This window comes from Panulirus ornatus, chromosome 9 (assembly GCF_036320965.1).
Source record: "Panulirus ornatus isolate Po-2019 chromosome 9, ASM3632096v1, whole genome shotgun sequence".
Classification (NCBI taxonomy): Eukaryota; Metazoa; Arthropoda; class Malacostraca; order Decapoda; family Palinuridae; genus Panulirus; species Panulirus ornatus.
In genome coordinates, this window is record NC_092232.1 from 27831111 (window position 1) to 27845674 (window position 14564).

At 41.1% G+C, this 14564-nt stretch overlaps 1 protein-coding gene across 2 annotated transcripts in view; it reads left to right on the forward strand.

The window, feature by feature from the left end:
* Window positions 1–14564, forward strand: part of swm (Zinc finger protein swm) — a 240896-nt gene that overhangs the window by 86342 nt on the left and 139990 nt on the right. For both annotated transcript variants that reach the window (XM_071664921.1, XM_071664922.1), the window contains exons 7-8: window positions 6416–6622; window positions 11581–11780. In XM_071664921.1, coding sequence (XP_071521022.1) covers window positions 6416–6622; window positions 11581–11780 — 407 coding nt within the window. The remainder of the gene's footprint in view (window positions 1–6415; window positions 6623–11580; window positions 11781–14564) is intronic.

Sequence of the window (14564 nt, forward strand, 5' to 3'; positions counted from 1 at the left end):
TGTGTGGCATGCTGAATGTGGCATGTTGGCATATGAGAAAGAGTAATGAGTGGTAGGATGAGGATATTAAGTTACTGCTAAAAGAGAAAATAAATGTTGAAGTGTAGGATTATGGAGTTTAAGGAAAGAGAGTTCATTGTTTGTGAGGGGAGAGATAGATATGTATGATGATGCTGTATTCCCATCAGTTCTGCCTTGGTGCAAATCATGAACCCATTGATTATTGTTCTATTTCTCCTACTGACAATATTCCTCTCTCATTTCGGACTTGTGCATTATTTCAGAGTGGGGAAGGAATTTCTTTGTAAAATTTAGTAGTGCCAAAATTTGAATTCTACTTGTCTTTCTAAGAGTCATTTGTTTCTCTTTTATTTTTAAAACTCCATAATCCAACCCTTTGATAACAGAAACATGTTGGGCATATACTCACACAATGTACACCTCCCCTCCACACACACACACACACAGACACAGACACACACACACACACACACACAGACACACACACACACACACACACACACACACACACACACACACACACACACACACACACACACACACACACAGACACACACACATGTATTCCCAGCTTGTTGTAGAGGGCGACTAAAGGGGGCAAGAGCAAGGGGCTGGAAACCCTTCCCTCTTTGTATTTCAATTTTTAAAAGAGGAAACAGTAGAAGGAGTCAAGCAGGGAGTGCTCATCCTCCTCGAAGGCTCAGATTTGGGTGTCTGAATGTGTGTGGATGTAACTGAGAAGACAAGAAAAGAGAGATAGTTAGTATGTTTGAGGAAAGAAACCTGGATGATCTGGCTCTTGAGTGAAATGAAGCTCAAGGGTAAAGGGGAAGAATGGTTTGGAAAAGTCTTGGGAGTAAAGTCAAGGGTTGGTGAGAGGACAAGAGCTAAGGAAGGAGTAGCACTACTCTTAAAGCAGGAGTTGTGGGAGTGTATGATGGAGTGTAAGAAAATAAGTTCTAGATTGATGTGAGTAAAACTGAAAGTGGATGGAGAGAGATGGGTGATTATTGGTGTTTATGCACCTGGTCATGAGAAGAAAGATTGTGAGAAGCCAGTTTTTTGGGATCAGCTGAGTGATTGTGTCAGGAGCTTTGGTGCATGTGACTGGGTATTAGTAATGGGTGATTTAAGTGTAAAAGTGAGTAAGGTGGCACAACACCCCAACCAAGACACCCTACATCTGCCACTTTATCATCAAACACATTCAACAAACTTTCAAAATACTCACTTCATCTCCTCACTTTATTACTACCTGTTATTACTTCACCCCTTGCCCGTTCACCAATGTTCCCATTTGTTCTCTTGACTTAAGCATATTATTTACCTCCTTCCAAAACATCTTTTTAGTCTCCCTAAAGTATAATGACACACTCTCACTCCAACTCTCATTTGCCCACTTTGGTTTGGCTGTTGTTAATATTATTATGTTTGAAGGAATAGTGGTTCCAACAATGTTGTATGGTTGCGAGGTGTGGGCTATGGATAGAGTTGTGCGCAGGAGGATGGATGTGCTAGAAATGAGATGTTTGAGGACAATGTGTGGTGTGAGGTGGTTTGATCGAGTGAGTAACGTAAGGGTAAGAGAGATGTGTGGAAATAAAAAGAGCGTGGTTGAGAGAGCAGAAGAGGGTGTTTTGAAGTGGTTTGGGCACATGGAGAGAATGAGTGAGGAAAGATTGACCAAGAGGATGTATGTGTCGGAGGTGGAGGGAACGAGAAGAAGAGGGAGACCAAATTGGAGGTGGAAAGATGGAGTGAAAAAGATTTTGTGTGATCGGGGCCTGAACATGCAGGAGGGTGAAAGGAGGGCAAGGAATAGAGTGAATTGGAGCGATGTGGTATACCGGGGTTGACGTGCTGTCAGTGGATTGAATCAAGGCATGTGAAGCATCTGGGGTAAACCATGGAAAGCTGTGTAGGTATGTATATTTGCGTGTGTGGACGTATGTATATACATGTGTATGGGGGGGGGGTTGGGCCATTTCTTTCGTCTGTTTCCTTGCGCTACCTCGCAAACGCGGGAGACAGCGACAAAGTATAATAATAAAAAAAAAAAATTATTATTATTATTATTATTATTATTATTATTATTATTATAATTATTATTATTATACTTGATCGCCGTCTCTTGCATCAGTGAGGTAGTGCCAGGAAACAGACGAAGAATGGCCCATTTACTCATGTGCACATATATATACATAATTGCCCGTACGTGCACATATACATACATGTGCATAAAAGCATATACATACACATACACAGACATATACATATATACACATGTACATATTCATACTTGTTTGCCTTCATCCATTCCTGGTGCTACCCCACCCCACAGGAAACAGCATCACTACCCCCTGCTTCAGCAATGTAGTGCCAGACAAAAAAAGGCCCAAGTTCATTCACACTCAGTCTCTAGCTTTCGTGTGTAATGCACCGAAATCACAGCTCCCATCCACATCCAGGCCCCACAGACCTTTCCATGGTTTATTGCAGACATTGCACATGCCCTGGTTCAGTCCATTGACAGCATGTCGACCCCAGTATACCACATTGTTCCTATACACTCTATTCCTTGCATGCCTCTCAACCCTCCTGTATGTTCAATCCCTGATTGCTCAAAATCTTTTTCCCTCCATCCTTCCATTTCCAGTTTGGTCTCCTGCTTCTCCTTGTTCCCTCCACCTCTGACACATATATCCTCTTTGTCAGTCTTTCCTCACTCATTCTCTCCATATGACCAAACCACTTCAACACACCCTCTTCTGCTCTCTCAACCACACACTTTTATCTCTACACATCTCTCTTTTCGTTACTTAGTCAGACTACTACACTCCACATATTGTCCTCAAACATTTCATTTCCAACCATATAAGATTATGGGAACCACTATTCCTTCAAACATATCCATTTTTTCTCTCCGAGGTACTGTTATCTCCCTCCACACATTCTTCATTGCTCCCAGAACCTTCGCCCCCTCTCCCTCCCTGTGACTCGCTTCCACTTCCATGGTTCCATTTGCTGCTAATCCACTCCCAGATATCTAAATCACTTCACTGCTTTCAATTTTCCTACATTTAAACTTACATCTCAGTTTACTTACACCTCAACCCTACTGAACCTAATAACCTTGCTCTTATTCACATTTACTTTCAACTTTCTCCTTTCACACACTTTTCCAAATTCGGTCATCAGCCACTGCAATCTCTCACTTGAATCAGTCACCAGAGCTGTATCATCTGTGAACGACGATTGGCTCTACCCAGGCTCTCATACCCAACAGACTGCATCCTCACCCCTCTCTCGAAAACTCTAGCACTTACCTCCCTAACTACTCCATTCAAAAACAAATTAAACAGCCATGAGGACATAGCACACACCTTCCATAGACCGACCTTCACTTGGAACCAATCACTCTCCTCTCTTCCTACTTGTGCCTATGCCTTACATCCTAGATAAAAACTTTTTACTATTTCTAGCAGCTTACTTCCCACACCATATACTTTTAAGATCTTCTAGAAAGCCTCTCTGTCAACCCTATCATATACCTTCTCCAGATCCATAAATGCTACGTACAAACCCATCTGTTTTTCTAAGTATTTCTCACACACATTCTTCAAAGGAAACACCTGATCCACACATCCTCTGCCACATATGAAACCATGCTTCTCATCCCCAATCTGACACTCTGTACACACCTTCACCCTCCCAATCAATACCTCCCATACAATTTCCCAGGAACACTCAGCAAACTTATGCCTCTGTAGTTTTAACACTGACCTTTTTCCCCTGTGCCTTTGTACAACGGCACTATGCATGCATTCCACCAATCCTCAGGCACTTCACCCTGATACATACATATATTGAATATCCTTTCCAACCACTGCAGTACCACCCAAGCCTGCCACCTTGCCAAATTTCATTTTCTGCAGAGCTTTCACTACCTCTTCTCTGTTCACCAAACCATTCTCCCTGACCTTCTCACTTTGCACACTACCCCAATCGAAACACCTTACATCTGCCACTCTATCATCAAACACATTCAACAAACCTTCAGAATGCTCACTTCATCCCTACCTTTTATTACTTCCCCCATATCCCCCTTCACCAAAATTCCCATTTCTTTTGTCTTATGCTTGATATTTTCTTCCTTCCAAAACATCTTTTTATTCTCCCTAAAGTTTAATGTTACTCTCTCACCCCAACTCTCATTTGCCCTCTTTTTCAGCCTTTGCACCTTCCTCTTTCTGCCACTTTCTCTTATATATCTCCCAGTCATTTTGCACTCCTTCCTTGTAAGTATCATCCCAACGCCTCTCTTTTCTCTTTCAGTAACAACTTTACTTCTTCATCCCACCACTCGCTACCCTTTCTAATCTGCCCACCTCCCGCCTTTTACATGCATCTTTTGCACAAGCCGTCATTGCTTCCCAAAATACATGCCATTCCTCACCTTTCCCCTTAAGTCATTTGCTCTCACCTTTTGCCATTCTTCACTCTATCTCTCTTGGTACTTCCTCACACAAGTCTCCTTTCCAAGCTCACTTACTCTCACCGCTCACTTCTCCCCAACATTCTCTTTTTGTTTTTGAAAACCTTTACAAATCTTCACCTTCACCTCCACAAGATAGTAGTTCAACATCCCTCCAGCTGCCCCTTTCAGCACATTAACTTCCAAAAGTCTCTCTTTTTCACTCCAATCATTTAACACATAATGCAATAATGCCCTTTGACCATCTCTCCTACTCACATACGTATACCTATGTATATTTCTCTTTTTAAACCAGATATTCCTAGTCACGAGTCTGTTTTCTGCACACGGATACACAAGCTCCTCACCATTTCCATTCACAGCATTGAATACCCCATGCACACCAATTATACCCTCAACTGCCACATTACTCACCTTTGTGTTTACCAAAGCTGATGACATACTCACTCATTTGCTCCCAAAACACTTGCCTCTCATGATCTTTCTTTTCATGACTAGGTGCATAAGCACCAATAATCTCCCATCTCTCTCCATCCACTTTCAGAACCCACATCTATTGAGCATTTACTTTCTCACTCTATGACACACTCCCACAACTGCTTCAGGAGTAGTGCTACTCCCTCCTTATCTCTTGTCCTCTCACCAACCCCTGACTTTACTCCCAGACTTGTCCATACCACCATGTCTCATGAAAATGTAAGAAAGGTGTTTTATTATGGTTTAAGATGCTTTAAGGTAAGGTAGGTTGCATAATGGATCTACAAATGAACAGTTGGATATTTCGGGGGAGATAATCAGAAAATCATGAATGATTGTGTGTAATGGTGTTTGCATATGTAAGTGTGAATGAAAATGATAGTTTTGCAAGACTACTTGTTTGTAAGTTGAGTAATTTTGAAGCACTATAGTTTGGAAAACTTTGTTTATTTAATTGCTTTGTATGTGAGTTAGGTATATGGATAAATGAGCTTATAAGTGTACATCTGCTCGAGCCAAGCTTTCTTAATCCATTAAAGGCGGAAGATGTTACCTAAAGTTGTATGGTAGAAGCCAGGCAATGTTATATATCATTGGGCTATTTTGTGTAGTAATTGTTTTTTGAATTTTGGTGATGTGGCATCACTGTCATCTACTATCATGACCTCTGTTTACCCATTCCTTTAAACAGTTAACCTCACTCACCCATCCACTGTCAGCATCAGTATTATCTGTTACCTAACTCTTGTACAGTAATAGGCGGGAAATGTTACATAACATTGGGCCCTTCAGCGTCTTAATTGTATGGTGAAATTAGGTGATGTGGCATCTGACATGTAGATAGATGTAATTAGTGTAAAACAAAATGGATCACAGAGCCTCCTCGCATCATCCCAGAACTTAATAATCTGCCCACCCCGGGCCCTCCCATGCTACTTCTGCCCTCCTCCCATAGTCAGTTATGACGCATTATTGTATAAGTAACAGCTCTTACATTCATTTTTCATCCAATTTTATCTATTTATGTATGTATTGGCTTATTCCTTGATACGTTATTATTCCTAAAATATGCTGCCTTACATGGATATACAAAAAAAGTTCACCCACCTTTAATGGGTAAAAAATGTTTGATAAACATTTTTCTTTTTCAGTATCTGACTGGTATTATCTTTCATCAGCTCCATTTTTGATTCTTTGAATTAACTATGGCACTCATGAATTGACAGGGATTTTAGAATCTTAGGGAGACAGTATTAGTTTTGGATGTGAAAGTGCAACATAATTAGTAACTTTTTGAACTGTTTCATGTGTCAGGTTGCCAGGAGTGCTGTACTGATTATGATCATATTTCATAAATATAGAACTGAATCCTTGAAGGTGTCAGCTGACTGCCAGTTCATGTTAGTTAATTTGAAATTCCAGAAAAAGGCTACTGTATGCGGGGGGACATGTGCTCCTTTGACCATGGCTCTGACCCTGTGGTGCTTGAAGGTATCAGTGGAGTGCTGGACTTTCCTCCTCCTCCAGTACCTGGAGCTCCCCCTGGTGCCCCAGGTTACACCCCAGCACCAGCACCACCTCAGGGTGTCCCCAGACCCCGACATCCACCTCCAAGACATCCACAGTATGGTAAGGCCATTTATAATCCTGGTATATCATTCATGATTTAATATATTTCTATGTTTTATTTTATTTATTATACTTTGTCGCTGTTTTCTGTGTTAGCAAGGTAGCTCAAGGAAACAGACGAAAGAATGGCCCAACCCACCCACATACACGTCCACACACGCACATATATATACCTATACAATCTCAACGTTTACATATATATACACACACACAGACATATACATATATACACATGTACATAATTCATAGTCTGCCTTTATTCATTCCCATCGCCACCCCGCCACACATGAAATAACAGCCCCCTCCCCCTGCATGTGGGCGAGGTAGCACTAGGAAAAGACAACAAAGGCCACATTTGTTCACACTCAGTCTCTAGCTGTCATGTGCTATGCACCGAAACCACAGCTTCCTTTCCACATCCAGGCCCCGCAAAACTTTCCATGGTTTACCCCAGACGCTTCACATGCCCTGGTTCAATCCATTGACAACACGTCGACCCTGGTATACCACATCGTTCCAATTTACTCTATTCCTTGCATGCCTTTCACCCTCCTGCATGTTCGGGACCCAATCACTCAAAATCTTTTTCACTCCATCTTTCCACCTCCAATTTGGTCTCCCACTTCTCCTCCTTCCCTCCACCTCTGACACATATATCCTTTTTGTCAATCTTTCCTCACTCATTCTCTCCATGTAACCAAACCATTTCAAAACACCCTCTTCTGCTCTCTCAATCACACTCTTTTTATTACCACACATCTCTCTTACCCTTTCATTACTTACTCGATCAAACCACCTCACACCACATATTGTCCTCAAACATCTCATTTCCAGCACATCCACCCTCCTTCGCACAACTCTATCCATATCCCACGCCTCGCAACCATACAATATTGTTGGAACCACTATTAGTTCAAACATAGCCATTTTTGCTTTCCGAGATAATGTTCTCGACTTCCACACATTCTTCAAGGCTCCCAGGATTTTCAACCCCTACCCCCACCCTATGATTCACTTCCGCTTCCATGGTTCCATCTGCTGCCAGATCCACTCCCAGATATCTAAAACACTTTACTTCCTCCAGTTTTTCTCCATTCAAACTTACCTCCCAATTGACTTGACCCTCAACCCTACTGTACCTAATAACCTTGCTCTTATTCACATTTACTCTTAACTTAGAAAAGCAAATGGATTTTTATGTAGTATTTATGGATCTGGAGAAGGCATATGATAGAGTTGATAGAGATGCTCTGTGGAAGGTACTAAGAATATATGGTGTGGGAGGCAAGTTGTTAGAAGCAGTGAAAAGTTTTTATCGAGGATGTAAGGCATGTGTATGTGTAGGAAGAGAGGAAAGTGATTGGTTCTAAGTGAATGTAGGTTTGCGGCAGGGGTGTGTGATGTCTCCATGGTTGTTTAATTTGTTTATGGATGGGGTTGTTAGGGAGGTGAATGCAAGAGTTTTGGAAAGAGGGGCAAGTATGAAGTCAGTTGTGGATGAGAGAGCTTGGGAAGTGAGTCAGTTGTTGTTCGCTGATGATACAGCGTTGGTGGCTGATTCATGTGAGAAACTGCAGAAGCTGGTGACTGAGTTTGGTAAAGTGTGTGAAAGAAGAAAGTTAAGAGTAAATGTGAATAAGAGCAAGGTTATTAGGTTCAGTAGGGTTGAGGGTCAAGTCAGTTGGGAGGTAAGTTTGAATGGAGAAAAACTGGAGGAAGTGAAGTGTTTTAGATATCTGGGAGTGGATCTGGCAGTGGATGAAACCATGGAAGCGGAAGTGAATCATAGGGTGGGGTAGGGGGCGAAAATTCTGGGAGTGTTGAAGAGTGTGTGGAAGTCGAGAACATTATCTCGGAAAGCAAAAATGGGTATGTTTGAAGGAATAGGGGTTCCAACAATGTTGTATGGTTGCGAGGCATGGGCTATGGATAGAATTGTGCGGAGGAGGGTGGATGTGCTGGAAATGAGATGTTTGAGGACAATATGTCGTGTGAGGTGGTTTGATCGAGTAAGTAATAATAGGGTAAGAGAGATGTGTGGTAATAAAAAGAGTGTGGTTGAGAGAGCAGAAGAGGGTGTTTTGAAATGGTTTGGTCACATGGAGAGAATGAGTGAGGAAAGACTGACCAAGAGGATATATGTGTCAGAGGTGGAGGGAAGGAGGAGAAGTGGCAGACCAAATTGGAGGTGGAAAGGTGGAGTGAAAAAGATTTTGAGTGATTGGGGCCTAAACATGCAGGAGGGTGAAAGGCGTATAGAGTGATTTGGAACGATGTGGTATACCAGGGCCGATGTGCTGTCAATGGATTGAACCAGGGCATGTGAAGCATTTGGGGTAAACCATGGAAAGTTTTGTGGGGCCTGGATGTGGAAAGGGAGCTGTGGTTGTGGTGCATTATTACGTGACAGCTAGAGACTGAATGTGAATAAATGTGGCCTTTGTTTTTTTTTCCTAGCACTACCTCACACACATGAGGGGGAGGGGGATGTTATTCCAGGTGTGGCAAAGTGGAGATGGGAATAAATAAAGGCAGACAGTATGAATTATGTACATGTGTATATATGTATATGTCTCTGTGAATATATATGTATACATTGAGATGTATAGGTATGTATATTTGCATGTGTGGACATGTATGTACATATATGTGTATGTGGATGGGTTGGGCCATTCTTTCGTCTGTTTCCTTACGCTACCTTGCTAACGCGGGAGACAGCAACAAAGCAAAATGAATAAATAAAATAAATAAAGAATATATTTTATACATATTTGCCATTTCCCACATTAGCGAGGTAGCGTCAAGAACTTAATGCTCTTACCTAATGTTCCTACCTACTACTTCTACCAAAAGTTTCTACCTAATACACCTACCTAAATATTTCTACTTACTATTTCTATCTATTTTTCCTACCATTTTTGTCAAAAGGCAAGGCTAACACATAGCACTCACCACAGGAATATCTAGAGTTACAAAGAATAAGCTGTGTGAGTTAAGTGTTGTCAAGTGTTAAGTGTGACGAGTAGAGATTATGTTTGTGGACAGAATGCCAGTAGTCCACATATGGGTGAGGTAGAAAGAAAAGACAGCTACATGGTTCAGAGGAGTGCAGCTTGACATCCATTGAAGTGCTGGTTCACTACACAGGTGTCACTAACCCTCTTGATACCCAGGGAGGTAGTACTTGTAAAATAGCACCCTGATTGTTGATTGCCTTTGAACTACTACCTACAACATACTTTATACACATGTATAGTAATTCTTATGTTTTACTGGGCTATATCTTCCTGTGGATACATTGAGTGAAAAACACCTGTTACAAGAATGTATCATAATTGGATGAAAAGGAATGCAGTTTCATGAAAGAGCTGTTTGTTTAGAGGAGTGCTTCATGTCCCTACATCTGAGTGAAGATACAGGAGACCCATAAAAGAGGGTTTTATGTTTTTTCATTGGAAAAGTTAGTGAATGACCTAATCTTAGCCATTTTGGATGAAAGAAAAGATGAGAAATATGAGGAAAAGAATGAAAGGAGCTCCTTAAGTGTTTGTAGACTTAGCTATTAAAGACAGAAAGGCTGTAGGTTGAGGAATATAGACAAAAGGAGAAAGAGAATTCCACAGATTCATTGCACAAAGAAATAAGCCGTCATTCAGAATAATCTTTGAATGGCTGGTTATACCACAGAAACTATGGAAAGTGATAGCCAGTCTTACGCCTTGGGTTCAATCCATGTTGGCTATGATTTATGCAGACAGCTCAGAAGAGCATCCATATAAACAATATCTATTGAACAGAGGGAGATTACCTAACTATGAATACTAATGATGAGATTTAGCCAGAATGGCAAGGATAGGGTGAAGCTCTCACTGCTCACTGCATATCTTGCTTGAATTATGAGACTGTTTTCTCACCTGACACCTGCATTACATAATTATTGAGTCTTGGTTCTTCTGGGACTGAATTTAGATATATGTCAGGTTTTCCTTTCAGTGTTTCTTTTGCAGGGACAAACATCTTTCTTATTTCTCCTGACATATATTCAGTAATCTTTCTAGCTTCCTGGTTAGGCTACCATATATTGGTGTTTTATTTTTGGTATCATCCGTGGTAATTTTAAAGACTTAACAAGTCTGTATCTTCCCTGTTGAGAGGCTTTAATTTTTGACACATTCTTTTATACCTTCAGTATGCTGCCATCCTTAGATTATCACATATCTTGTTCTCTCTAGGCTATATAGTAGCCATTCTTACAGGCTTTGTTGGTTGTTCATGTGTCCATGTTGTTTGTGTGGTGCTTCTGAATTCTCTTTAATATGTTTATTTCTAATTGTTATGTTGGTGTCCATGCATATAACACAGCAGTATTCTGTTTTGCCTCATATATGCATTAAACATTTTCACCAGTAGGTTTTTATCTCATGCATAGGAAGTTCTCAGAGTCATACCACCCATCACTTGATATACCCTTTCAAATCTTGAGTTAGAGAGCAGCAACATCATGATAAATGGAAAAGGGATTATCAAGGAGATGGTGATAGCAGGAGAGGTAATGTTATGGTATCCTTCTGATTCCACTCTAGGTAAGAGTGAAATTGAGGAGCCACCCCAGATATGTGAGCAGTACTCTGTTTTAGGGCAAATAAGGAAGATTATTATGGTACCAGAAAAAACTTATCTTTTTGGAAGCAGATTTTGTGGTGTGCTTTTTATGGGATATCCAAGATAAGGGAATGATAGGGTTTTCCTCAGCATGTTTATTGCACGCTTGTACTGTATTGTTTGAAATTGAATTGTTGGAAGTGGAAGTGAGACTTAGAGAGATGTAGGAAGAAGTTTCATTTTTTGGACTACAAATATTGAATTTAACCAGGTTGTAGCACTACTTCCTCATTGTGAGATACACTTTTTTCCCCACTAATTTCCTTTACCCTTAATATCTTATTTACTACTTGTAGGTGAATACACCCCCCGTGATCCAAGCCTTTGGGGTAGCCAAGCCAGCACCAACACTGGGCCCTATTATGGTGGCAATGGTGGGCAGGGCAGAGGAGCCAATGGTGTAGGACCAAGATTTTCAGCTCCTCCACCACCCTTACCCACTGGTGCATCACGGGAACTGATAAGTGTGCCTGTGAATGATGAGAGCCACATGGGGGTTAGTACATTAATTGATTGCAATGTTAAGTGATGTGTTCTATCTTTTATATCTAGACTTCATTTTGTATTCATGAAGTTGATCAAGGACATGAAGGAAAATAATCTTCACTGGTAAGCTATTTTTGGTATGCTTAGCATAGTAAATATTAAGTACTTCACGTGAGTTTGAAACAAGCATTACATAGGATGAATGGAGAGTTGAGTTTTTAATGTAAAGACTTCAGAAATGAAAAAACAGTGCATATGAGTTAAAGAAAAGAAGGTGAGGACGTTAGAAAAGAAGGAATGAAAACTCAGGGGAGGATGAAAAGCTGGTTTGGAAATTAAAAAGTTGAAGTAGAAGATAAGTTTAAATGAAAAGCAAGGATTTACAACTAACAAGTCTGGGTGACAGTGATTGAAGATGAAATTTGTGTGTGGGTAGTTTAAGAAAGTGAGTGTTTGATGTTTCTTGGATAATATCAGGGTCCTGATATTTTATTATGAGGTTACATGTCCCAGAGAGGACTTTCACACTTATTTGTTGGATGTGACAGAAGGACACATAGGAAGAGATTGAAGAAAGTTGGAGAAAGATGCTTCTAGGAGAACTCCATTGTAGAGTTTAAGGATTTTGAAGATGAAGTCTTTGTGAGTGACTCTGGCTAGCTGTAGAATTATTAACATTGTTATTGAGGTTGGTATCAGGCATCATATGTGGGATGATGAGTTAAGGTTGATGTCATATGGTTTTTAGGGCTTGGCTTGATGTGTTGATAACTAGAGATTCTGATCATTTGTCCTTTAAGATCTACAGTAAGCCTACCAACTCTGAGAGCTATATTCATTATTTTTCTTTACATGATTCTAATATAAAAATGTCTGTAGTTATGTGTGTGTTCTTAAGAGCACTATAGATGCGTGATCCCATAGACCTGGAAAGCAAATGTAGTCACATAAGATGTATCTTTAGGGAGTTATTTTATCCCAAGTGGTTTGTGAACAAAGCTTGCTGGAAAGCTAGGAAGACATTTTATGCCTCTAGTAACAAAAGAGGGGCAAGTATGCAGTCTGTTGTGGATGAGAGGGCTTGGGAAGTGAGTCAATTGTTGTTCACTGATGATACAGCACTGGTGGCTGATTTGGGTGAGAAGCTGCAGAAGATGGTGACTGAGCTTGGTAAAGTGTGTGAAAGAAAAATGAGAGTAAATGTGAATAAGAGCAAGGTTATTAGGTACAGTAGGGTTGAAGGGCAAGTCAATTGGGAGGTAAGTTTGAATGGAGAAAAACTGGAGGAAGTAAAGTGTTTTAGATATCTGGGAATGGATTTGGCAGTGGATGGAACCATGGAAGCAGAAGTGAGTCACAGGGTGGGGGAGGGGGTGAAAGTTCTGGGAGCGCTGAAAAATGCGTGGAAGGCGAGAACATTATCTCGGAAAGCAAGAATGAGTATGTTTGAAGGAATGGTTGTTCCAACAATGTTATATGGTTGTGAGGTGTGGGTTGTGCTGAGGAAGGTGGATGTGTTGGAAATGAGATGTTTGAGGACAATATGTGGTATATGTGGTAATAAAAAGAGTGTGGTTGAGAGAGCAGAAGAGGGTGTATTGAAAGGGTTTGATCACATGGAGAGAATGAGTGAGGAAAGATTGACAAAGAGGATATATGTGTGAGAGGTGAAGGGAATGAGGAGAAGTGGGAGACCAAATTGGAGGTGCAAGGATGGAGTGAAAAAGATTTTGAGCGATCGGGGCCTGAACATGCAGGAGTGTGAAAGGCATGCAAGGAATAGAGTGAACTGGAACGATGTGGTATACCGGGGTCAACGTGCTGGCAATGGACTGAACTAGGGTATGTGAAGCATCTGGGGTAAATCATGGATTTGTGTGGGGCCTGGATGTGCATTATACATGATAGCTAGAGACTTAGTGTGAATTAATGTTTCCTTTGTTGTCTTATCCTAGTGCTACCTCGCATGCGTGCGGGGGAGGGGGTGTCATTTCATGTGTGATGGGGTGGCAACGGGAATGAATAAAGGCAGCAAGTAATAATTATGAACATGTGTATATATGTATATGTCTGTGTATGTATTTTATTTATTTATTTATTTTGCTTTGTCTCTGTCTCCCGCGTTAGCGAGGTAGCGCAAGGAAACAGACGAAAGAATGGCTCAACCCGCCCACATACACATGTATATAGATACACGTCCACACACTCAAATATACATACCTATACAACTCAATGTACACATATATATACACACACAGACATATACATATATACACATGTACATAATTCATACTGTCTGCCTTTATTTGTTCCCATCGCCACCTCGCCACACATGGAATAACAACCCCCTCCCCCCTCATGTGTGCGAGGTAGCGCTAGGAAAAGACACCAAAGGCCCCATTCGTTCACACTCAGTCTCTAGCTGTCATGTAATAATGCACCGAAACCACAGCTCCCTTTCCACATCCAGGCCCCACACACTTTCCATGGTTTACCCCAGACACTTCACATGCCCTGGTTCAATCCATTGACAGCACGTCGACCCCGGTATACCACATCGTTCCAATTCACTCTATTCCTTGCACGCCTTTCACCCTCCTGCATGTTCAGGCCCCGATCACTCAAAATCTTTTTCACTCCATCTTTCCACCTCCAATTTGGTCTCCCACTTCTCCTCGTTCCCTCCACCTCTGACACATATATCCTCTTGGTCAATCTTTCCTCACTAATTCTCTCCATGTGACCAAACCATTTCAAAACACCCTCTACTGCTCTCTCAACCACACTCTTTTTA